Raw genomic sequence first — 25,714 nt, 5'->3', positions numbered from 1 at the left:
ATAATGTATATCATAAAATCTTTATATTACCATCAAGGTAAATATCATAAAATCTTAGAAATTTTATGGAAAGTGAATTTTTATAAATGTACTAACTGAAAACACTCCAATAAATATAAAAGTTTAAATTCTATAATTTTCTTATATAAACTATTTCAATAAATATTTTTTTTAAAAACACATAACTTCACTGTTACTTTAGATGTTTTATTAGCTATTTTTCATGTAAATTTGATTTTTATGTGATTTCAGGTAATTTTTTTTTTTTTTTTGTCAATTGCAATAAACTCTAGATACCAAATAAATATAAAAATATATCACATTTCTGACTAATTAAGAGTAGAGAAAATGCAAATAAAACAAATGAAAAGTAATAAATTAGCATTATGAATATATTTATTTATTATAATTTGCTGCTACTGCTTTTTTACCTAGCTTTTTAACAGGAAGTCCAGGAAAGGAAGGAAGAGGCGTCCCTCCTTCTTCCTTATTCTTAACTGTGCTATAAGTTGAAATTGTGAGCTATCTGGAAATAAATTTACTTCAGGAACTGAATAAGTTTTAAAACTGTTTGTCTCTTATTAGCTATTCATTTTACATAGATGTTTGAAGGTAAGTGTCAGATATGAATATGCATGTATATGCATATATACATGCAAGTATATGCATGAAATATTATATATATGAAATGGAATAATTAGTAATTTTATTTTCTTGGCATTATTTTTGGTTGTATTCTTGGATAAATAATGCACAGTATGAGGCAGTCTAAGATATCTTTCTCCTTTAACAAATTCAAGTTAAACGTTTTGCAGCTGCTTTAATGAATGTATTTTTGTGGTTACAGTATATTTATACTTAAATACTGTATGCAAGATATGAAATGCATATTCAACATAAATATCCAATATAAAATGTTATTTTCTGACAGAAATAAATAAACATATGTCTTTGGAAGATGTTCACCTATGGAATTTCATATTTTCAAAACATTACTATTATCTATCCAGTGAATTAAGAGAGAGATTAGCATTAACAAGAAAGAATTAAAAATAAGGCATGCAACTGTAGATAAAAATGGAGTTGTTAATAAATCTTTATTAAATGCAAAGCTAATGAAAATAACTTAGAGAAAAATTAATTTTTATGCTTGTATTTACAATGCACATTTACTCTCATTTTAAATTAATAATAATATTAAAGAATACACCTCTGTGATGTAAGTAGGATGGTGCATTTCTATATTGGCATACAATTTATGAAAATTCATTAGGCCAGCAGTATTCAGCACATGGCAGAAGTGCTACATTTGATCTTAAAGTAGCATGTGGTCACTCTTTAAGATAAAAACAAGTCCAAATTTCAAAGAATTTACTTATTTTATGTGGTTCCATTTGAAAAATAAGTGCTTTGCATTGTGACAAATGACAGAATCATGCTATAAAGTTTTTTCCAGATCATTGTACTCTGTGCAGTTGTTTTTTATATGAACTTGCCCAACTATGTAAATGTGTTTATTATCATATTACATGTAAAAGGCTAATTAAACAATTTGCATTCTAAAGTACTCCATTAGGATGTGATATGTAACTTCTTGATTCTTTAAATGCACTGACATCCATAAAATTACTTTATTCATGTCACACTTTCTTACTGGGGGAGGGGAAAGGAAAGTAAGCTACTTGAGGAACAAAGTTCAGCAGATCTGCATTCGATTATTTAGTTTATCAATCATCATCATACACTCTAATTCTATACATGCTGTAATTTATTTCCAAATCCTGATTCTGATTGAAAAAAATTTAGATTTTCTTAAGTCACATACTGGCAGTAGTTAATGTGAAATACATTTAATAAGTAACATTAAACGGATTTACCTTACTCATATATATTTTAATATTAAAATTTAATTTAATATTCTAGCGCATCTTCAGTATGGCTTTCAAATTAAACAGGAACAGGTGTATTCAACAATGATATACAGCAAACTACACATACATGATGTAGAAAATCATGGTCTAATTATATTAAGGTTCTTGTAAAATTAACTTTAACAAGATACTAGGGCAAAAATTTTATACTGATAAAAATATATATGGAAGGTAAATCCATTTTATGTTACTTATTAATTATCATGTCTTATGTTCCTATACATCACTTTATGAAATATATTTCCTTCTACTAATTAACAATCAGTGTTATAATGAATGTATGATAAAAAATATAGATCCTTCAGAAACCCATGTGTTCCTTAAAACATCCATATTTTAAGTTCCTCACAGGGTATCATATTCTATCAAAACAATCTTTAATTTTAAACAAGATCTTTTCAAATACTATAATCACCACCACCAGTAATAGACCAGTCAGATACTGAATGGTCTAATTTGCTACTTCTGACTTAGCAATGTAATTATAATGCACTTTTCCTGCTCCCTAAGAACTCTGCTAATGCTTAGACTTAAATAACGTGATCACAGGTAATGGCCAATTTACTCATTCTTCAGGCATCCTGTCTAATTTCATTGCTATATTCACATTGAGATTTTGCAATATCTCATTTAGTATGGCTCATCTAGTTCTATTCTGGCATCTATTTCTGCCATGTTAAACAAAAGAATTGATTCCATCTGGATGGAATACCTTGGAAAGCTGATTACTCATTACTTCTCCTATTGCTATCACCTTCCTCCCATCTACATTCAAAGTTTCCTGCTGTTGTCGTTTTTCTTTTTACCTATATGTAGCAAAATAATTCTCTGTGCAGATAATTTTCTATCTTATCTGATTTTGTTTTCTTTACTGTGCAGTTAACCTATACTTTGTACTGTTCATGAGCTGACTCATCACATTTTTTCCACATTTCAACATATTCATTTTGTGCTGCTCCTGCCTGATATGGTATTCATCCATCTAACTCCCATCTGATCAAGGAATGAAGTCCAATGCTGCTTTCCTTAAACACCATTTGACCATTTCCTGTTCACTACTGTCTTTTTCTTGCAAGTTATGATGGCATTACTACTCCAATAGTTCTGTATATATTTCTTTTAACTAAAAATTCACATGGCTGTCCATTAGTGAAGTTAAGATCACATGATCACTCTCTGTAATCAGGAGCAAGTGGTTATGAGTAAATCCTTGGATGCTATCACTATGTCCAACACAATGAAACATCAGGTTTTCCCCATTACATGATGCTATAAGTAACTATCCTGAAGCTTCATAAATTCATTTATTTTTTTTCCCATGTTCCCTACCAGTACCATCTTCTATTAAATCAACATGATATCTTTGCTGGCCTGGTTGGCCCAGTGGTTAGCATATCCACTCTCCAGCCAAAAGGCCATGGGTTCGAATCCTGCCATGGGCATGGATGTTTGTGATTGTCTTTGAAAATACTAGTAGTGGTCGTGGGTAGCTGGCATTGCAATTCATTGTAGTTGGTGGACTGAGTGGTGGAGACAGAGTTGTAGAGTAGGTGCCCTCCCTCAATGAGTCTTTGAACTCCTGGGAGGTGTCAATAAAATTAATAATAATACATTTTTAAACTTCTGCTTCCTTTAGTTAGGCATAAAATGTTAATAATGAAAATATCCTCTTGAGAAAAATACTTAATTGCTATAAGTATAATGAATTCTTAAAATAGTAAACAATTTCATTATGTCACTTAAAGTGATGAAATACGTAATTCTCTCAAGCAGAGCTCATTCTTGTTTCTCGAAGATAATTTTTTTCTAATAGCAATTTCACATGCAAAATGCTGTCTAAATGAACATCTGATATTAAGAATAACCCATCATCATATCATCAAATTTCTGATATGTACAGGACAATACAATATAATTACACTTGCATTATTACTAACTTTGTACAAACACCATCCTTCAAATTAATCTATTATTTGTCAGGGTTTATATTTTTGTCTTCTAAGGCACTTCTGTCTCAATCCACTTAGATCTTAGTCTTCCTCTGGATATTTTTGTTGACATCTTAAAACACCTGTTCTCATAATCATTCCTCTCCAATTCTGTTTATGTGACCATATCACTTGACATTAGCTCTGCTCACACGTTCTTGAATGATGACAATGTCAAGTTCCTTCCTAATACCTTCATTTTTCATGATTCTGCCACTGATACCTTTGCTAATGTCCACAATTTTTCTCAGAACTCATTGAGTCATCACAGATATAAATTAGGGCCTATATCTGTGGTCTCTAGTCTCTGATCAACTATTTCTAATCTAGCTCTCAGATCCACAAGTTTGAACACTGTCTTGTATATTGCTAATTTAATATTTTGGCTAATTGCATTCATAATCCATATACATTTATTCAGTCAGCTCGTTCACATACCAGCTGTTTTATATATATATTGTAATACTGTCTATTTCTATATTTATATTTAATTTGCCAAAAAGTAAAATGATGCCACAACATGATGAAACTTATAACTAGAGTATGTAATTTCAATAAAGAGGATAGCAGTGCAAGAGTACACTACTTGGAAAGAAGTCAAAGGAAATTGTAGTGTGAGAAACAAACAACCTGGTGCCCACCTTAAGAAGATGTAGGACCTCCTTTTGCTGCAATGATGAGTCCCACTGGGGCATACTTTCCACAAGAGTATGACAGCAATCAATAGGAATTTTGGAGCATTCTTCCCATAGGCATGTAATAAGGTCCTGGCTGTTGTGAGATCAATGTCCCTTGACCTTCCCTCGATGCTCCAGTTCATCCCACAGATGTTTAATAGGGTTAAGATCAGGGCTCTGTGGAGTCCAGTAGCATGTTAATGTTCATGTCCATAAACCATGCAGTTACGGCAGCAACCGTATGATGTGGTGAATCGTCTTGCTGAAAGAGATAATGGTCAGGTCCATAGATGGGTTCAGAATGTTCAGATACCTCTTGGAATTCAATGTTTGTAACACCACAAAGGTCCAAGGCTAAAACAGGAAAAAGAGGACCATACCATCAGTGACGGATTACCCATTAAGGCAATGAGGCATGTGCCTAGAGTGCCTCCCAAGCCAAGACATTTTCCTAAAATAGATTAATGTTTTCAAAAACATCATAAAAATCTTGATTATTTTAAGCAAAAATTTTTTCAAAATAATTATTATGTTTTAATACGTATTTTGAACAGCGTGCACTATGTACCCTTTAAATAATGCTGCAATACCAGTGTCGGTGCTAGTTGACAAGCTTCGTATTTTGTATTTTGAACAGCACGCGCTATCTATGCTTTAAATTAAACCGCATTACCAATTTCGGCACACGTCGCTGTTGACAGTTTCTAGTTCACGAAAACTGATTGCATTGCCGAGATAGGAAGTTTCGCCTGGTTGCTACTTAACTTCATTTGTTATTGAATCATGTAAGAGTGAGGTGTTTGTTTCAAAAATAGCTTTTTAGTGCGACTTTTCACCACACTAAACTTTGAAGACATAATCAATAAATTCGCAAAGGATATTTGTAAAAACGACATAAAAAATGATTCATTAAACTAAAAAGTTTTATCATCATCCTTTAACAGGCAGAAAAATCCAAAAGTTCAAAAAATTCAAAAGTACAAAATTTCATTTATTTGCCACCAAACTTTTATTTTATTATTATTATTATTTTTTGGGGGGCCCCAACTATCCTTAATCTGCCATTGCATACCATCACACTGCCACCTCCGAATTTCATAGTTGGGATTATGCACTCTGGTAAGAGATGTTAACTGGGCATCTGCCACACCCATTTATCTGGTTCAGTAGAGGTATAGCATGATTTGTCGCTCCATAATACAGCTTTCCAAACTTCCACGTCCCACTGTATATGCTGTTTGCACCACTGAAGACAACGCTATGTGATGGTTCTCGCGTGGGGCTTGCAAATTGTAGTCTTAACATGGAAATTCATGTTGTGAGGTTCTGAATGTCTTTGTAAAGATTCATGTCCAGTCGATGACCAGTACTCTACATTCAACATGTTGGTCAGCAAATGGCGGTTTTTACATATTATCCTTTGTAGCATCTTATGGTCATGTTCAGTGAGTGTGATAGGTCATCTGTGGGTAGCATTTGCAGTTGACTCCTTGTGATTCCATCTCAGTATGATATCACTGATTGTTGACCTGGAATAGCCCAATTTGCCAACAACTTGCTGAACAGATAGGCCTGCAGCATGGCATCCTATCACAATGCCTCTTTCAAACTTCATCAGTTTCCTTCTTCATTTCACTTAGACACAGCTGGCTGCAGCAACTATGGAACATCATATTTCTCCAATTTATACTGCTACAAACATGGCACGATTCACCTTGCTCATAGGGTGTCTGCTGACTTCTTTCCATACAGTATATCTATATACTGAGCTTCAAGATTTTAATTGTTCAAAAATTCTTTTATTGTGGACAATTAGGTTTGTTCGATGTTGCATATATTTGAAAAAGGTCTGGAAAGAATGGAAAATGAGAAATTCCACAGACACACTCACCTCAATTAATATTCAGGTAGTGTGTCTGTGGAAGTATCTATAGGATACCAACACAGCAGAAGCTAGGGGCATCTATAGAGAAAATGCATTGTGAGGCATGGGAGGGATGTAACTAACTGAACTGCATTTTGTCAAACAGCCAAGGATTTTTTGGAAGTAGGGAAGGGAGTTTTATTTCAAATATGAGAAATGCCAGTACTGAAATTGTCATAAACAGCATGAATTTAGTTATTTGAAGTCGCAGCTGAAACAACTAAAGCTACAAGTATAACATATCTATTAATTTTGCCAGTTTGCATATTTTGATAGATGAAAAAATTCAAGTTTATGGGAGGGGGAAAAACCTTGTTACCTATGCATGAGACCAGGTAACTCACCTTCAGCTGAAAAATTCTTATAAAGGTTTTTTTGCATTCTAGATGGGATTCAAACCCAGGTCTTTCTGGCTAACGGTGATCAGTATTATCAAATAGGCTACGGAAGCTCCTCTGCACAGCATAAGCAAATTTCATTGCATGATTTCAATATCTATCCCACAGATAGTAAATATCATTTTAACTTTTCATCAATAAATATGTGTGAAAATGATTTATCAACTGAATGGGAAGAAAGTCTGGGCATTTATAAGAAACACCCTTCTCAATTTATCTTAAAATGCACAAACATGAGAATAGTCAACATCAGGTTGGAACATAAAGTGCTTTAGATCAACAATTATCTTGCCTTCAAAGATGATGAAAGGAGCAATATAAATGCAAACCATTGCATTACCACCACCAGTCTGGATTATGTTCATGAGACTAGTAATGTAACTGAAAGTTGAAGTTCTAATACTAATTTTGTTCATTCCAGTATGGTTGGGAAAAATCTGGATTCTCTCATGCCTGATCATGTAACATGTTTTCATTAATTAAAATTTATTCTTCTGCTCTATGTATTGTTGTATTCAGATTTTGTTCTAATCTGACAAATTTACACTACTATGCATTCTTCCTCCTGATATCAAATGTCTCCTGTCCATGCAGAGATCTGCAGCAAGATTTTCACTAGTGTTTCTTTGATTTCTTATGCTACACTATATCCCATTTATAAAAATGAGCCCTGTTTAACCATCCAATTACCATGAACTGTTATAACATCAGTCAAAACATGGATAGGATATAAAGTGCATCATTGACACTACTGAAATAAATGGATGTGAAGCACATAATGGTTAATACATTTCATGCACCATAACCAGATGGATGGCCAGGCAGCATTCTCCTTCCAGTTCAAAATCTAAAATGCATCTCAAAAAACTTTTTTTGAGATGCATGGGGATTTATCAATTATACTCTTACTTATTCATTGTTACAAGAGAGTTTACATAGACTAAAAATACATACACATGCAAGGAAGGCCAGATACAGAATTGATCAATTTTTTAATTTTTTTGCCAGGGTATAAATATATTAAAGGTTCAGACATAAAAATAAATATCTTCATGTTTAGCCAATTAACCAAATAGTTGGTAAATTGTTTCATAAACAATTTACCAGCTATGGTCAGAGCTGGCCCAAAAACAAACTTAAGATTTCATAGATCACATTTAGCATGCAAATTTTGTACCACTAGTTTACTTAGATAAAGACAAAATCTCATTGGAGCAGGTCAAATGGTTTTAGTCCCCCTACACTAGATTAGATGTAGAGGGAGGAAGATGGCATTCACAAAACACATTCTGCATACTTTGTCTATGGATACAGTCTAAATTTTTTTTTTCCTTTGTGCATTTACCACTTGAATAAGACTTTATAATATATTTTATTTTGAAATCAATGTGTTTTATTCATAACCATATTTAAATAAATTATAATAATGAAATGAAAATCACATAATATATTCTTTTATTAACATAAAATTTTCGCTTAAGTATCAAAGGCATCTTCAGTACGAGAATGCTTAATGGTAATCGAACATTAACATACAATTCCAAAAGGTGCCACCTAAGTAGCTAATGTAAGATAACTAAAAAAAAGGCATTCAATTTCTTAACTTATTAAAAAAAATTAAACAATTAGATAAAATAAAGTTAGGAGAGTGAAGTAAAGTTTCACGTTTCTTTATATAGCTGTTCCATGAGGAACCAACTTTTTGTGAAGGACTCTTGTCTTTTTCCAATGAACTATGTTTAGTGTTGATAGCATTCTTTGAAGGTCCTAACTGTTTGGGCTCAAGGTATTGAACATAAAACTTGTGTTCTTCTAGCCAAATAAAAGCAGATCTTCCTGTTTGCCTGAAATAAGATAACCCACAAGAGCAAGGAATCTGGTAGATGCCTGAATAACTGAAATGTGGAAGCTTGTGCCTAGGAGAAGCAAGAAAGGTCTTACTCTTGTGAGTTATCTTATTTCAGACAAACAGGAGGATCTGCTTTTATTCTGCTAGAAGAACATGAGTCATCTATTCAAAACCTTGAGCCTGAACAGTCTGAACTTGTGAAGCATAAGAGTTCAATGGAAAAAGACAAGAGTCCTTCACAAAAGTCAGTTCCTCATGGAATGGCTATATAAAGAAACATGTGAAACTTTACTTCACTCTCCTAACTTAAATAGATTTGATGGTCTATGCCTGTTCCCTTTGTGGGAGATAAATCAGCTAATTTTTTCTAATTTTATTTAACTGTATCATTTTTTTAAAAATAAGTTGGGAAATTTAATGAATTTTTTTAGTTTTTTTTACATTAGCTTCTTAGGTGGTGCCTTCTGGAATTGTCTGTTAATGTTCGATTACTATTAAGCATTCTTGTACTGAAGACACGAGTTTCATTCCGATATTATAATTTATTTAAATATGCCTACTCATGGTATTTCCTTATCGAAACAAATCATAACCATACTCTTTTTTTTTAAACTAAAAGTGTATTAATGTTTGTTTTCAGGTTGAGCTTACTGATATGCATTCGTCACAGATGAGGTCTTATTGGATAATAGTACATAAGACAATTTTTCTTGGAGCCTTGCCATTATTACTTGCATCACATACATATGCTTGTCCAACAGTCGTAAACTGTACGTGTAGAGACAGCCTAATAAGATGTTCTGGTACAAAGCCAGCTCATTCAAATCTTGTGCCAGAAATACTTAATACAATATACAACAGTCCTGGAAGAACAATGAAATCTGTAGAGCTTTCAATTTTCGGATTAGAAAATCTCCCTGACTTTGCTTTTAAGGACTGTTCTATTGACAGACTGAGTATAAATAATGCTGGATATTTTAATATTTCAGAAGATGTTTTCTCAGGTATGAATAACAAGCTAGACTACTTAGGATTACGAAACAATACATTGGTTCACGTTCCAAATGAGGCGATTACCAAGTTAAAAATTCTTGATGCATTAGATCTAACCAGTAATTATATTGAAAATATTACCACTGATGATTTTAAAGGAATGAATCTCAGATATCTTGCACTTGGTCATAATTTAATTATGTCAATATCAGATGGTGCTTTTGCTGCTCTTCCAGATTTGTTAGAACTTGTTCTGGAATACAATCTACTATCCAGTTTAAGAGGTGAGATGTTTCAGGGTTTGAATAACTTGAAAAATTTATACTTAGTTGGAAATAGGTTACAGTTCATTAACCAAGATGCACTGATATACACTACTTCAATTGATTACCTTGATATTAGTGAAAATCACTTTGATGTTTTGGCCAATATTAATATATCCTCATCATCTCTGCAAAGATTTACAGCAAAAAACAGTTCCATTACAGGTCCACTCACCATGGATGCATTTTGTTCCATTCCAAATTTGATTAATCTGGATTTGGGCTCAAATAGTATTACTGAAATTGTAAATAGTGCTCTTTGCAATCATGATAAGCTGGAACATTTAGAAATCAGTGATAATAAAATTGGAACACTACAAAAAAATGCTTTTAGTGGTCTTTGGAATCTTTTATATTTATATCTCCAGAAGAATTCCATCTCATATGTAGATGAATATTCCTTCAACAATCTAACTTTTCTGAAACATTTGGATCTAGATGATAATAAAATAGTACAACTGCAGTGTCAACACACAGCTGATCTCCATTCTCTAGAAGAATTCACCATAAGGCATAACAGATTACAGTCAATAACTTCAGGAAGCTTCAGATATAGTGACAGTCTGACTTTTCTTGCCTTAGAAGGTAAGTATTTATCAATAATTTTTTTTTTTTTTGGGGGGGAGAAGTAGGCATAGAGGGATTTCAAATTAATAGCTTATATACGTGTGTGTGTGTGTGTGTGTGTGTGTGATAATCAAATGTATATCAATAATAGTGCTTGAAGAAACCAAACAAACTTTTACAACTATCTTTGAGACAGTCAAGTCATCTGTTACTGATGGCCAAACACCGCTTAACTGCATTTTATCAAACAAAAGCCAGATTCTTTGATTTGGTATCTAATTTCATTGATAATATCATCTTCTTCCTAACATGGAATTTAGGCCATGTGGCCTGTTCCGGTCTCATGCCATCTCTTTCTTGGTCTTCCGATTCTGCTTTTTCCACTTATTTTGTATTTGTATAATATTTTTGGTAGTCTGCTGTTGTCCATTCGATTTAAATGTTCTAGCCATAGTATCCTAAATCTATTTAAAGCTACCAACTTTAAACAAGAGTAAGTAAACATTTTCAGTTGTCACTTTTAATGTTGCAGAAACCTTATGGCAGAATTATGTCTCAGATATTTTAAATTCATCTTAAATTAGCAATACAGAAATTTTTTTTTCACTTGGTTGGAAAGCAAATTATACTTGACAAGAAATTATATTCTTGTTTTTATCCTTTACCCAAACAAAAGTTGTGAAGATACTGTGTGCAAACTTTTGTGTGCTTACATCAGTAAAGGATAATATATATATATAATTTCATTCCTAAAGTGGGAAAAAAAAAAAAAAAAAAAACTTGCTACAACTGTCTCTTATCCAGTGTACCCTAAACAATGACTTCTGCATTAATTTAGTCCTCAGTAACTCCTTAGATCTGACTTCCACATGAGACTTTGATAAAGACAAGTTAGACTTTGTAGTGACTGTTTCAATAATGCATAGCAATATATGTCTGAAAAGGGGCATGCTGTGCATTATGGGATTTCAATTGTCACGTAATGTGGCAGAAATCCTATGGTGGAACTATGCCTCACATATGTTAAATTAATCATAGGCAATTTGACACGAAGTCAGCAGCCTCTACATAAAAGTACACTAGTACATTACTTGTTTGCTTACATTTGGATAAACGATAAAAAAAAATATAATTTCTTGTGAAGTATAATTTACTTAAATTAGTGGTGCTACCTTTTCTAGCTCACACATTTGAATTTTAGATTTTTATGAAGAGGTAATAAGGTTTGTTAACTTACCTTTGTTCTGATTACTATGGATCCTAACAGGAAGCGTTTGGATCAGGAAAGAGACCAGTGCGGTAAATGGTTCATAAATGACTTACTCACAATCACTATTCTCTCCACAGCTTTGCAGGCAGTAGTACTCTCCACTCATCCTATTCATTTGACAAAACAAGCAATACTCTGACATCCCAGGCTACACAACTTTGTCATATTCAATGCCAACAAAACATAGTCTTGCCTTTTCTCTCGCAAAAGAGATCCCAGCTTACCTACCCTCACCAGACAAGATCAGATCTCTCTATTTTTCTTGGACAAATGTTTACCTACAGTCTCTCCTGGAATAGACACATCACATCAGTAGCTTCCATTTATTCAGGAGACTGTTTTACATCCAAACAACTCTTAGCTATATACAAATCCCAAATCCATTAGACTCATAGATGATCCCTCCCTTACAGATTCACTTCAACCCCTATCTCACAGATGTAGTGTTTTAGCACTGTGTCTATTTTACAGGTACTTCCATGGTCACTGCTCTAGTGAATTGGAACAGTGACCATGGAAGCACCTGTAGAATAGAAGTGACCGTTTCTGCAACTCTTCAGAAATCAATAAATTTCATCTCAATCCTAATCTGCATTACTTCAACCTTAGTATCACCTCTGGGTCTGGCTCCAACCGATGAAACCTAAATAAAGGTCGAAACCAGTCTGAGTAGCGACCCCTTCCCATAATTCATAGCATTATACATGTCTGCGAGGAGATGTGCTTTGCATTATGAGATATTAAGGCAAGTGATGTGAAGTCTTAGCTTCTTTATACGAGTTGCCCGTTCTGAAAATAGTTCAGGCACAAACTTGTTTGCTTACACTTGGATAAAGGATTAAACCAAGTATATAATTTCTTGGCATCTTTAATTTATAATGATTTCTTCCTCACATGCTTAAACTCTTCATTCATCTATTTCACACTCACCTTATTTAACCACCTGACCATTTGAATACATCTTCTACCAGATAGTTCTTGAACAGCACCGATCTCCTTTCCACCCAGGGGTGCACCGGCCATATGTGCAATGTGTGCGAAGCACACAGGCACCAAAGAGGAGGAAATACTTAAAAAAAAAAAAAACGTTTTTTTAAAGTGATTTTTTTATTGGAGGAGAGGGATAGGGGCACCAACTAAAGTTTTGCACACAGGTGCCGGACACTACTGGCATGCCCTTGTTTCCACTCAACTCCTAATTCTGTGCTATAGCTGCAAGCTGTCTCTTGAACTTTTCAAATTCACTAGCCTTTTAGTTTCACATATACCCTTTCCTCACAGAAGTCTATTAGGAAAGGTATATGGTGTCAAATGAGAATGACCAGACTTCATTCCCACCAACTGGAGAGAGAGAGAGATTAAATTAAATCCAAGATCCTCAAATCCTCGCATGCCCTCTGTCACATACTGCCTGAGGTAGTTGTTCCTCAAAAACTTGAGAAATTTATTTTCTTTACTTCTGGATGCTCTCTTCATTCCAACCTATATTGCCATCATTACAATCACCCATATTTGCTTCACTAATATGCATATACATTTAATGCAGCAACATCCAACTATTTCATTCTATTTACTTCTCTCTCACACCATACTGTATCAAAACCAATGTTACTATTTTCCCCCTTGCATAAGCATAGCTCCTTTTCTATCATCAACAGTACTCTACTTCTTGTTTTACCTTTTCGATCTTCACAAAAATCACACCCTTCCATAGTTTTGTGCATCTTACTCTATTTCTGTCAGGATGTCATCCTCATTCAACTCTCACTTATTCCAACAATTTTTTGGTGAATGAACTCAATCAATGCAACAATTTCATTCCCTTTGTTTATAGCATTCGTATATAAACATAACAGTTCATTTCTGGATCTACACAGTGTGACCATTAAGAGATTGATTTTTTACAGGACAGCCCTTTGAATAAAAAAGGTAACAAACATTTATAGTTTTGATCACTAGAGTGTGTTGTAATCACAGGTTCAACTTTCGAGTTGGGTGGCGCAGCAGTTTTCGTGAGGCAAACATCGAGTTAAGAGTGTGTGTGAGTGGAGCGTGTCAGAAGTTGCATCATGTAGCAAAGCGCTGTATAAAATTTTACTGTAATTAGGAAAACTGCTATAGAAGTGTACCAAGACCTAAAAAATGTTTACGGCAATGACTGTCTGAGCCATGCAAAGGTATTCTGCTGGTTTTCAACGTTCAAAGAGGGGAGGAAGTCCCTGGAGGATGAACCAAGCTGTGGAAGGCCAGTTTCTGCATGGACAAATGAAAATGTGGTGAAAGCTAGGGAAATTGTTGCCATGACAGGTGAATAACTACTAGGCTACTTGCTGTACAGCTTGGTATTGGTAAGGAAATGGCCAGATTAATCTTAGAAAAAGATCTGCACAAGAGGAAGATTTATTCAAGGTTTGTACTGCACATATTGACACTGTGCACTGCCTGTGAAGCAGTGATCAAACATCCCCACCACCACCACCACACACACACCTCTTCATCAGATTTGGCTCCTGCAGATTTTTTCCTCTTCTCAAAGATGAAGTGTGACGTGAAAGGGGAGCACTTCAGTGATACTGAGGATATCCAATGCAGAGTGACCCAGACATTGAAGGAGTTTCCTATTCAGGACTTCCACACTGTGTGTTCAAACACCTGTATGGCAGATGTAAATGTTATGTGGAGTTGGAGGGAGATTATTTTGAATCTGTGTAATTGATAATTCCAAATATAATTCTTTGTTTTGATATAATAATTGTCTCATTACTTAACATGCACACCGTGTATAACAAGTTTTGTTGATACCACTTATTAGATGTAACTTCTCCATGCCTTCTTTAAGCCATTCCTCTCTCTCTCTCATTACCCATTCCAAAACCTTCAAACCCAACTGTTTCTCCTACATCCCCATTCCTTTCTCATATACTCATACATTAACTTTCTCTTTGAGCATCGACCTTTCTCATACTATGTTTCCTTGAACTGAAAGTGTACAGGGAAACATAGTATGAGAAAGGTTGGAGGAATTTCCCTGTCTATCTTGCACACTTGTTCTTTCATTCTCTCCACTCATACTACCCACTTCTTCATTCACAAGCACTATTTCAATCCCTCCTTCCTTACTTTTCTGCTCTTTTGCATCGCTTTTTACTTGCTCAGATCCATTCTCAGCACTCATTACTCTCTCTTCCAGCAGCAGTCTCTCCATATGTCTCACACCAAAACTATTCAAATGCAGTCACTCTTATATAGTTCAATTTGTCCTTCAAACTCATTCCACACATTACCAAACTGCACTCCTTTCTCTTCACACATTACTGCTAACATATCATTCATAATCCTTGCTCTCTGCCTCACCTCATCACTGTCATTCCTGGGAACACACTAACTACCTTTCCTATTATACTATTATCTTATTATGACTGATACCATGCCACCCTCATCATTCATAGCAGTAAATAATAAATATAAAATTGCTCATGACTGTTTTGTGCTTCCTATATGCTATGTCAGTTAGAGTATCAATACATGTACTGGAACCAAGATAATGAAAACCTACTTCAAGATATTCCTCCTCAATAACTTCCTATCCAGTCTTAAATTCTCATTCTTCCAAGTCAAGTCATTTTTTCCTACAACCACTACAAAGTATTTTGCTAGCTTACTCCTCATTAAAATGTTGTTGAAAAATACAAATTTACTTATTACAAGAAAGGACAATAAAATATCCTTCTTTTTTATCATCAAGCATGCAAACTATTTCTTTATAAAAACTGAAGTTTTGATAGTGACCAAGAACTTATGAAAATACAGCCATTCAACATGAGTTGTGGTGTTACAATGTTCAAAATATGGAAACTCTGCCAAGGAATTCATATATTCACCTTTTATTAGTGCTTTAATTAAAAGTTTTGCCAGCCTGACAGTTCTTTTCAAGCTATGTTCTTATTAGTTCGTAACCCATTTATTAGAAATATTCCTCAGCATCATGAACCATTCAGGTATAAATATGGAAGTATATAAGGAAATATCAATATAACAATTTGTGAATATAAAATCTATTAAGTGAAGGTGAGCCAAACTGCTCTATTATGTGATTAATGTCTGTTGCTGCATGAGTCTTATCTTCAAAACGAACTCTGCTAATGTATTGATAAAACTGCTTTCTTTCTTGGCTTTCCACTTGTTTCTATTACAAACACCATTGGTAACGTTCTTCAAGAATACTAATATTGGGCATACGGGCTTGCCAATTATGTTGTATCCTAATACTGATCTAACGTAAGTTGTCCCAAAGCTATTGATAATATTAATTGTGCAACGAATAGATATTCTGCATCTGAGAACCACATGCAAATAAGGTTTGACAGATAAGTTTTGTAAAGATGAATTTTGATGTGTGTTGATTTGGATTTCTAGTCCAGAAATATTTAAATTCCCGAATAGTTTTGTGCATCTTACTCACTGTGTCAGTTAGAGTGTCTGAACATGTCATTAAAATTATTGAATATATATATATATATATATATATATATATCAGAAGTAATTTTAGAGATAAACTAATCAAAATTCAAACACAGTTTAGTAACACAGAAAACAAAATTAAAGTTATTGATTTTATTCACTCTATACATAGCTAATATGCAAATACAGACTCATTTCAATGCAAAGGAAAAACAATTAGTTTAGATTTCTTCAACTGAAATACCTACTCAGGAAACTGGAAGTTATCATAATGAAATCAGTAACAAAGTATGGTGAATGCAATTTAATCCATTAATCAGTGAAATTTCATTCATTAAAACCAAGTATACAAGAGTTATATTATAGGGCACAAGTGATTTTTTTAGAAGCAAACAGTATTAATTTTTTGCCCTTGCCAGTAATCGCAGCTTGAGAAGGAAGAGTTCAATAAATTAGAATTCCTAAAACCATATCTGAAAATAATGATGAGACCACTGCATGCTCTTTCCTTCCTAGCTACAGAAAATTAAAACACTGAAGAATTAATTGGTTATTTTTATTCTTAAATTTTATACATATTTAAGAAGTTATTATTTTCTTTTTGCTAGATAATTTTTTACGAAGAAATATAATTTTTTTTATAATAATAAATAAAAAGATTTCTATTCTCTTACAACTCCTTCTGCAATCTTTCCATACAGGAATGATACAAAAAACAAACTTTTTCTGTTATTTTTAATTAAAATTTTTGGGGAACATGAATGCAAAACCCTTGTAGGTGTCATGTAATAACCACAGTAATATAATAATAAATACTTGAGTTTCTACACAATTCTTTTTTACTGATATAATTTAATTCTTCACTATCTCAAATTTGACTATGATATATAAAAAACAAACCCCCCCCTCAATTTATTGAAGAAAAATTAATGCTTTTATTGTTGTAAACAGTAATTGAATTTTTATATAATAATAAAAATTCACAATTTCCAGCTTCTTTTTTTAACACAGATGGATTATATCCTGTATATGTCACTTGGGCTACACATTTTGCTGAGGGGGTGACAGAGTTATGCCTGAATGTGAATTATGTCCACTGGGTGTAGTCCACTAAATTATGATTGCCAGATCTCACTTAACGATGAATGTTATTGGTCATAATCTGTCTGTGGATAGACATTTTTTTTTTTAAATAAAAAAAAAAAAAGAAAAGATATTCTGACTATATTATAGTAGTTTATGGTATCAACCTTTCAACTTGGCAGTACTCCATATCACTAAGTAATGACTTTACAGTCATTGCTTATAATTATCAGCCAACACAAAGATGACTTCTACTGACAGAACATCAGTGAAATGAAGTCCACCACAGAATAAGGACACGGTCAAGCAGATCTGATCCTCTTCATCAGGAGAATTTACTGATGTTTTAAACAGGAGGAGTTAAACAAAATACCACTAATATCTATAAGAAATCAGGAGCAAGTCTTCTATGACACACTGAAGTATCTGCGAAAAATTTAAAATAACTTAACTGGTGAAAAACTGAATTATTATTATTAATAATTAATGAAACAATAATATCAAGGTCACTATTATACAACTAGCATAGCATATATCATGAAATAAAGGAACCCCCCCCCCCAAAAAAAAACATTTCTTAGTGTCAACCCCTCCCCTTTCATTATGAAACAATGATAAAATCACTGTCATTATCATCATAATGCTAAATACAGATATACAACTTTTGATTTGTTCCAGTATAGCCTCTTTTGAGGTATACCCAGCCTTCTCTTACCAACTGGACTATATTTTATTAATTGTTTAGGATATTGGATGTTGCCGATTCAGTTTACACGTTCTATCCAATTTTGTTTATATTTGTTTAGTTTTTCTTCTCTTGATTTTATTTTTAGTACTTTTAAAATATCTTTTTTTTTTCTTTCTTCTGATGTATATTTTTCAGTTTTTCTCATAAATCTCATTTCACTTTTTTCAAAATTCTTTATTTACCTTTTTTATTATTCAGATTTCATTTATTTTCATATAATAATGTAGGCACTGCTAAAGTACTATATTTTGTATATTGTATTCTAGAAAAAATTCAATGCTCCATAATATGTCCCACTGACTGCACTCTTTCATTTCTACATAAATAGGTCTTCCTACTTGATGAAAAATTATGGACTTCTTAGTCCATAATGATGTTAGAAGGACTAACATAATTTGTTAGAATCCTTCTCAAAAAATATTAATAAACACTTTTTCAGCATTGCCTACATAATGAAGACACTGATAGAAATTAATTAAACAACAATTAAGAACAGCGAGCTATTTTAATGTGACTGGCCAAATTTTAGAACATAATCAGTAAAATTGTACAAGGTTTTTTTTTTCACTTGCTTACAAATTAAACTAAACTTGCCAAGAAATTATATTCTTGTTTAATCCTTGATCCAAGTGTCAGCAAACAAAGTTTGTACAGTATTATCTTCAAGACTAGGCTTTCTTGTATATAGAAGCTGATGACTTCACATCAACTGCATTATTATTATTGCACAGGCACCTCCATGACTAAGAGCCTCCATAACTTGGGCAGACGAAGCCCTTTGTTTGGAAAGACCTGGGTTCAGTTCCCGTCTATGGCATGAGGAACCTTTATTTGACTGTAGATCTGTGTGAACACATGGATCTACAGTCAAAATACATACTTAGAAGTCCCTCATTGGAGGGACTCAACTAACTAAGGACTGGATGAGGAAAATTGGGGGGGAATCCCACACAACAACATGACTAGGACTCATTGTGGGAGGCCAAACTATCAGCACAATATCTATCATATTCCTTGAAACCGTTAATAGACAAAGCACTCACAAAAGACTCAGGCAACTGGATTTGATTCCCAGTTGTGATAATGCAAAGCACAGATTCTTTCAGAAATGTATAATGATCAAAATTAAATAAGAAATAATTAAGAAAAGTGAAGTTATTTCGATGTGATTGGCCAAATTTTAGAACATACTAAGGCAATTGATGTGAAGCCATCAGTATCTATATACAAATAGCCAAGTCGTAAAGATACTTTGTGCATAAACTTTATTTACTGACACTTACATAAAGGATTAAACTAGAATATAATTTCTTTGTAAATTTAATTTAATTTGTATCCAATTTAATTTGGATTAAACTAAATATATAATTTAAATGTTAACTGCCTTAATCTTCCTAGCTAACAGTCAGGCCCACTCAAAACCTTAATTCACAAAATAGCACCTCAATGTGTTTCATGAAAAAAGCTACCAGCTTGTTTCAAAAAGAACAAAAGAATTGTAGTTCCTTATACCCCCCCCCCCCACATCCTTAATGGTTGTAACAGTCATTTCATTGATTAAACAGTAAACAGCTATGTTCTGTGTCAGTAATCATCTTCTGACAATATCTGCGAGATCTCCAATCCTTTTCTGATAAAGGCATTTCTGGAAGAAAAAAAAATCAAGCATTTACACTACATGCAGCATAAAAGTAAACCGGATTACATAGCATATAGTCCAATTTACAAGAACGAGACGTAAATTCCTTCAAAGAGATTGAAACCCTGCAGTTTAGCAAAGAATCCTTAGGTGCTGAAATGTCGGAGTCAATTAACTGTTGGATTTGATGAGGGTTGTAACCATTTAATTCCATTAAAAATTTTATAGTGAGAGGTTCTTGTTGTAAAACTGAGGGAGAGGAAAGTAAACATTATGTTCTCTATTAATTCATGCTTGTTCCTCTCCCTCAGTCTTACAACAAGAACTTCTCACTATAAAAATTTTAATAGAATTAAATGATTACAATCCTCATCAAATCCAACAGATAATTGACTCCTACATTAAAATCCCTTATATTTCTGCCATCTCTGAATCTATTGGTAGAATTTTGAAGAAGTTTCACCTTAACTTCTTCTGTCCCATATAATTTCCCATACTCACAATTGCCATACTTTGGCACACATGCCATTCTATGGAAAAAAGAATTGATGAACATCAGTACTACATCAAATACTTGAAACCTCAAAAGTGTGGAAATGTTGAAATAATTTCAACATCGTTTCAACAAAAATGTTGAAATATCTGACGCAGCAAAGTATTGATGCTAAACACAGTATCCTGTGTGAAGAATCTCGTCTTCTCCTTGGAAGCAGTTTTAAATATGAATGCCTTTTCAAAGAAAGCGAAGTTCTTTAACACTGGTCTAACCTGAATCAGAATGATCGTCTCTCCTTCCCAAAAGTTTGGGAGATTCTTCTTTTATGTAAATATCAAAAATAGCTTTTACTATCATTTTCTAGCACGAGACAACTGCTTTTAATTGGTAAACCAGTTGTATTTATCTTCTATTCCTATTCTTTGAATTTGCTTGTTGTTTACAAGCAAATACAAAGACACAGACACACACTGATAATGCACTGTTAGTTTCAATACAAAATATTCATGATTTTCATTACAATTTATTACTATGGTTATTGTGTTATTTTTGTTGTTTGATTGTTATGCTACAAGAATCTTTAAAGATGAAAAATATACGAAGGGGATCTGGAAAGTTCTGATAAAACACAAAAATGACTGATATTAAGCAACTGATATAACCACAAGAAGAACATACTAGTAGCAGAATTATATAGCTAACTTATGTTTTTATATTCTTATATCCTTATGTTCTTTAATGACTGCCTGAGATTTTCTCACTATTTTAAGTTGTTTCTCCCCATTTTTCTTTATTTACAGATTTAGTTTTCATTTGCTTAAATTAAATTATTTCAACATTCCTTAGCTTAATTAGTCTACTGAATGGACACAGATAATGTTCATAAGACTTGGTTCAAAGATGATGCCAAAACTAAATATTTCCAAGCTGCAACCATTAATGATAGATCAAACGTTGCTCACCTGTAACTTTATATGAATTACATGACTGCTGTGTGAATTTAACTTATTATTCTATTTTAAGTTTGCAAACTTACTGCAATACTGAGAAGGACGCTGACCTGCAGAGATAAAAGAGTTATCATCCCGTTGTATAAGACCCTGATCAGACCACACTTAGACTATTGTTCTCAGATTTGGTCCCCTGTGGAAAGGGCACAGTAGCAGATAACAAAAATGATTTCAGGACTGTACAATGTCAGTTACAAGGATTGACTGAGGGAATGTGGACTGCAGAATTTGGTAGATAGAAGAAAGAGAGGTGATATGATCGAGACTTTGTTGAGAGGCAGTTACAGGATAGACATTGGAGAGTTCTTTCACTTGGTGGAATGGCAGGAAGGAGTGATGACAAGGGGCTATCCTTGGAGGTTACGAAAGAACAAGAGGGTGAGCAGTGGTTTCTTTGCGTGGAGGGTGGTTGAACTGTGGAATGCATTGCCTGAGTGAGTGGTTAGAGCAAGAATGGTCAATGAGTTCAAGGAGTGGTATGATAAACTTTGTGTTTCCTAAAAATGACCTCCCACAATGAGTTTTTTGACTTCATGGATAATAATAATAATAATAATAATAACAACTTTCTTTCCTATGGGCATAGATAATCATCATACGACTTGTTCAAAGATCATGCCAAAAATAAATTATCTTAAGTTGTATCCATCAAAATGCTACTGATTACATGAAAAATATCAAAGTGAAGTTGTTGAAAAGCAAAATGAAATGTTATCATAATTTCATAGGAGCAACAGTATTCATTTTTCCATGTTTTTCAGTTTTATTGAATAACTAATCAATGCAAGTTAGTTAGTTATAAGTATACTGTTATTTACTATTACTTACCTATTATTTTTATTATTTATTATAATAGTATATTTACTATTACTTACTAAATCAATTTCTTACATAATAAAAACTCCAAGAATAATTGTCCTTCATTTATTTCAGAAATTTCATATTAAAAATAGAAACTAGAATGTAATATTTTGTCCTGAACTATTTTTTAGGTAACATGTTCATATGTAACTGTCAGATAGAAGACTTTGCTGACTTTCTTGGAGAGAAAATTCGGACAATCAAAGGATTTGTTGCAACGTTACCAACATGTTCTCTTCCATCAGAATTAAATGGAACATCCTTAACTGATGTGGATTTCATTCCATTATCCTGTCCATCCCAGAAACGTTGTGACAGTCCGGCTCAATTAAGAAAATTTATGCCTTCATCAACCACCCCAGTAATCCCTAAAGACATTAAAATTATGTTGATTACTTCCTCATTTAAAGTTAATGATGATGGAGAAGGAGAACTCTGTATGGACTGGCAAGTGGAAGGTTTGAATCGTGGAGAAAACTATACGTGTAATATATTTTACTTAGAAACAGCCTCAAGAACTTCACGTCCTCATCCAATACCATTTGAATGTGACTTTTCTGATAATGGAAAACAGAGATATAATTGCATCACAATATTATCACTTCAAATAGGTCACCTTTATGATTCCTGCTTATCTGTTTTAAATAGCAAATCTGTAACATTAGCAGAAAATTGTTCAGATGCAGTTGAAGCTGTCAAAGAAACCACAAGTACACAAGTTACAGAAACTACAACATCATTTCTGAAACTTACTACATCAACTCCAACTATTTCTGTAATACTGATTAATTCCACTTTTAAGGTGAATAAAGATGAAGGAGACCTCTGCTTGTATTGGCAAGTGGAAGGTCTTGAACATGGACAAAACTATAGTTGTAGCATTTATTATCTGGAAACAGCCACAAAAATTTCACATCCTCCCATGATATCCTTTGAATGTAACAATTCTGATAATGGAATACAGAGGTATAACTGTACAACGCTAGTGGCATATAAAATTGGTCAATTATATCAGGCATGTTTATCAGTTTCAGATGAACTGGCAACATTAGCAGAAAACTGTTCTAACACAGTTGCTCTGATCGAAGTAACCAACACTACAGAAAATATAACTTCATTATTGGAAATTACTACATCAACTTCAGATACTTCTGAAATTAATGAAGTTATAAAAATTATATTAAATAATTCTATGATTAAAGTGAATGAAAACAGAAATGGCAACATGTGTATAGACTGGCAAGTAGAAGGGCCAAGACATGGAGAGAATTACAGTTGTAATATGTATTATTTGGATGCAGCTGCAGGAATTTCATATGATTCCAAGGTATACTTTGAATGTGACAGTTTGGATAATGGAAAACAGAGATATAACTGTGCACCATTAGCAGCACCTAAGGTAGATCACTTTTATCAGATCTGCTTGTCTATTTCAGATAGCAGCCATGTAATATTAGCCACAGAATGTTCTAATGCTACTGTATTTGGAGAGACCACACCAACAGTATATATAAATACATCAGAGCAAGATTCAGAAACTCCTACTGTTAATAATGACTTTTCAACTACAGAACCTCCTTATATATTATATGCAGCAAAGGCTTATCAAGCCACAAACACAGGGCACTTCCCTTTTGCTGTTTTAATTGGCTTATTAATTGTTATTATATTTACAACTCTTATTGTTTTAATTCGATTTACATTAAAGCACAGAAAGCCATCAGAAAAATACAATGTTTCAAAAGAAGAAAGAAAACAAAAAGTAAATAAAAGATCTTCATATTCTGTAACAATAGAGGAAAAAAGCTGCAGTAAGATTTAGAATCACATGTATGTGGTGACTTGTATAAAAATACTTATATAAATAAAAGTGGTACCTACTCTGAGATGTACTTTTTATATGGTTTTTTTTTTCATCTCAAAAGATTTGTAAAAACAAATTTAACCAATTTATGTCTTAACTTTCGTTTATTTATTAAAAAAAAAAAAAACTTTGTCGAAATAAAAGTATGTATAAAGACATTTAATAACACAGAGAAGTGAATGTTAATATGAGTAGAAAAAACTAGGAGAGGAAGCAAACAAAGAGATGACAAGTAAAATTAAAGAAACTAATATAGCCTAGTATAGGTTCCTTTGTTTTCATGGTGATGAGGATATGTTGGAAAGGGTCGTAACCAGCTTTTGGGATATGAGGGATATCCTTTGCCATCCCCTAACTTTATGGCAAGGCAGTCAGATTAAGGTTTAGTCAATGAAGCAGGACTTCAGTACTTTTTTCGAATAAATGTTCATATTTATACATAGAAATTGTCAGTAGTTAGGTTAGTAATGATGCTGTTTGGATGGAAAGGCCAAAGTTCAAATTCTGTCTAGGAGATGAAGAATCTTTATCAGGATACAGAGTTTTTCCACCCAGAAACTTGGGTTTTGCACACCACAAAACAGGCAAACTGGCCAGGAGAACATGCACAAGTTACAAACATAGCACACAATACAGATAGGATTAACTGCTCTATCATGATCAGTAAACAAGTTTCTAAGATGCCAAGTTACTTGGCTGTAATGTCCGTGCGGTTAGCCTAGTGGCTATGCGCTTCGCAACCATATGCCTGGGGAAGGAGTGTCCTGGGTTCAATTCCCATCACCGACATGAGGAGCTTAAGGATCTTCTTCAGCCATAGCCAAGTAGCTGGTCTTGGGCATGGACAGCAGAGTTTTTCCCCACAGTTTATCTGGGGTTTATCATTCCGCAAGCAGGCAAACCGGCCCCATGAACACATGGATCTACAGCCATAAATACTTAACCCCCCTTGAGGGGGGGATCAACTCGCCCCAATAGGAATGAGGGAGAAAAGGGAGGAAACGCCATATGAATAAATAAATAAACTTGGCTGTAACAGGTCACTGGGCCTAACATGAAAAGGAAGATGGGATTTATACATAGATCTATGTAATAGTTTGCTGCTATCCCACAGGAACTAGCGGATAGTGGTTTCAATCCCACATTGTGCTAGATCAGATTTATAAGGTTTAACAAGCTGAATATGGTATTGATGTTCAGAAATATGTTTACCAACTGATCTTTCTGTTTGCCCATAGTAAGACGAGTTGCATAAACATGTACTTGGAATACACCAGGCAGCATCACTGGTGAAAGTTTATCCTGTGGAAAAGATAACTGGGTCAATGGATTTGAAAGTAGCAATGAGTTTGTATTTATTCATACATTCAGAAATGCCTTTAATATAAGTTATAGGGATCCTGTGAATTTCTTCTCTTAGATGCTGTTGAGGAGGAGGGTTGTTAATGTTCCCTTAGGAGAGTTGTTAATGGTGTGTGTATGTATTATTTTTAGATTGTAACCATTTACTACTATATTATTATAGTTTCCAGTTCTTGTTGGAGTGATTCTTCAGAGGAATAAATTTTGTGTGCTCCAGCCGCTTTGAGGATTTTAGATTACCATACTGTTGAGATGGATGATGAGCAGATA

General features: G+C 33.5%; 1 protein-coding gene and 1 long non-coding RNA gene across 2 annotated transcripts in view; one reads left to right on the top strand and one right to left on the bottom strand.

Moving 5' to 3' along the window:
• Positions 1–459: 459 nt before the first annotated feature.
• LOC150098195 (uncharacterized) lies at positions 460–24,104 on the top strand. The gene is made up of 3 exons (XM_090406072.1): positions 460–612; positions 9,408–10,668; positions 22,350–24,104. Exons 2-3 carry the CDS (start codon positions 9,423–9,425, stop codon positions 24,038–24,040), a joined length of 2,937 nt encoding a protein of 978 aa, XP_090262198.1. The 5' UTR covers positions 460–612; positions 9,408–9,422; the 3' UTR covers positions 24,041–24,104.
• Positions 16,520–25,714, bottom strand: part of LOC150098194 (uncharacterized) — a 32,779-nt gene continuing 23,584 nt past the window's right edge. Inside the window, exon 2 of the long non-coding RNA XR_016549580.1 lies at positions 16,520–17,890. This is a non-coding gene — a long non-coding RNA (uncharacterized LOC150098194). The remainder of the gene's footprint in view (positions 17,891–25,714) is intronic.

The sequence above is a fragment of the Typopeltis vanoorti genome, chromosome 16 (genome assembly GCF_054136105.1).
Source record: "Typopeltis vanoorti isolate ZY-2024b chromosome 16, IOZ_Tvanoo_1.0, whole genome shotgun sequence".
In the NCBI taxonomy this organism is placed as follows: domain Eukaryota; kingdom Metazoa; phylum Arthropoda; class Arachnida; order Uropygi; family Thelyphonidae; genus Typopeltis; species Typopeltis vanoorti.
The sequence above is the reverse complement of the archived record's forward strand: the minus strand, read 5'-3'. Positions and strand labels throughout refer to the sequence as shown.

Coding starts and splice junctions, on each gene's coding strand:
- LOC150098195 (XM_090406072.1), top strand. CDS start 9,423: ATGCATTCGTCACAGATGAGGTCTTATTGGATAATAGTACATAAGACA. Junction 10,669..22,349: donor GACTTTTCTTGCCTTAGAAG/GTAAGTATTTAT, acceptor ACTATTTTTTAG/GTAACATGTTCATATGTAAC.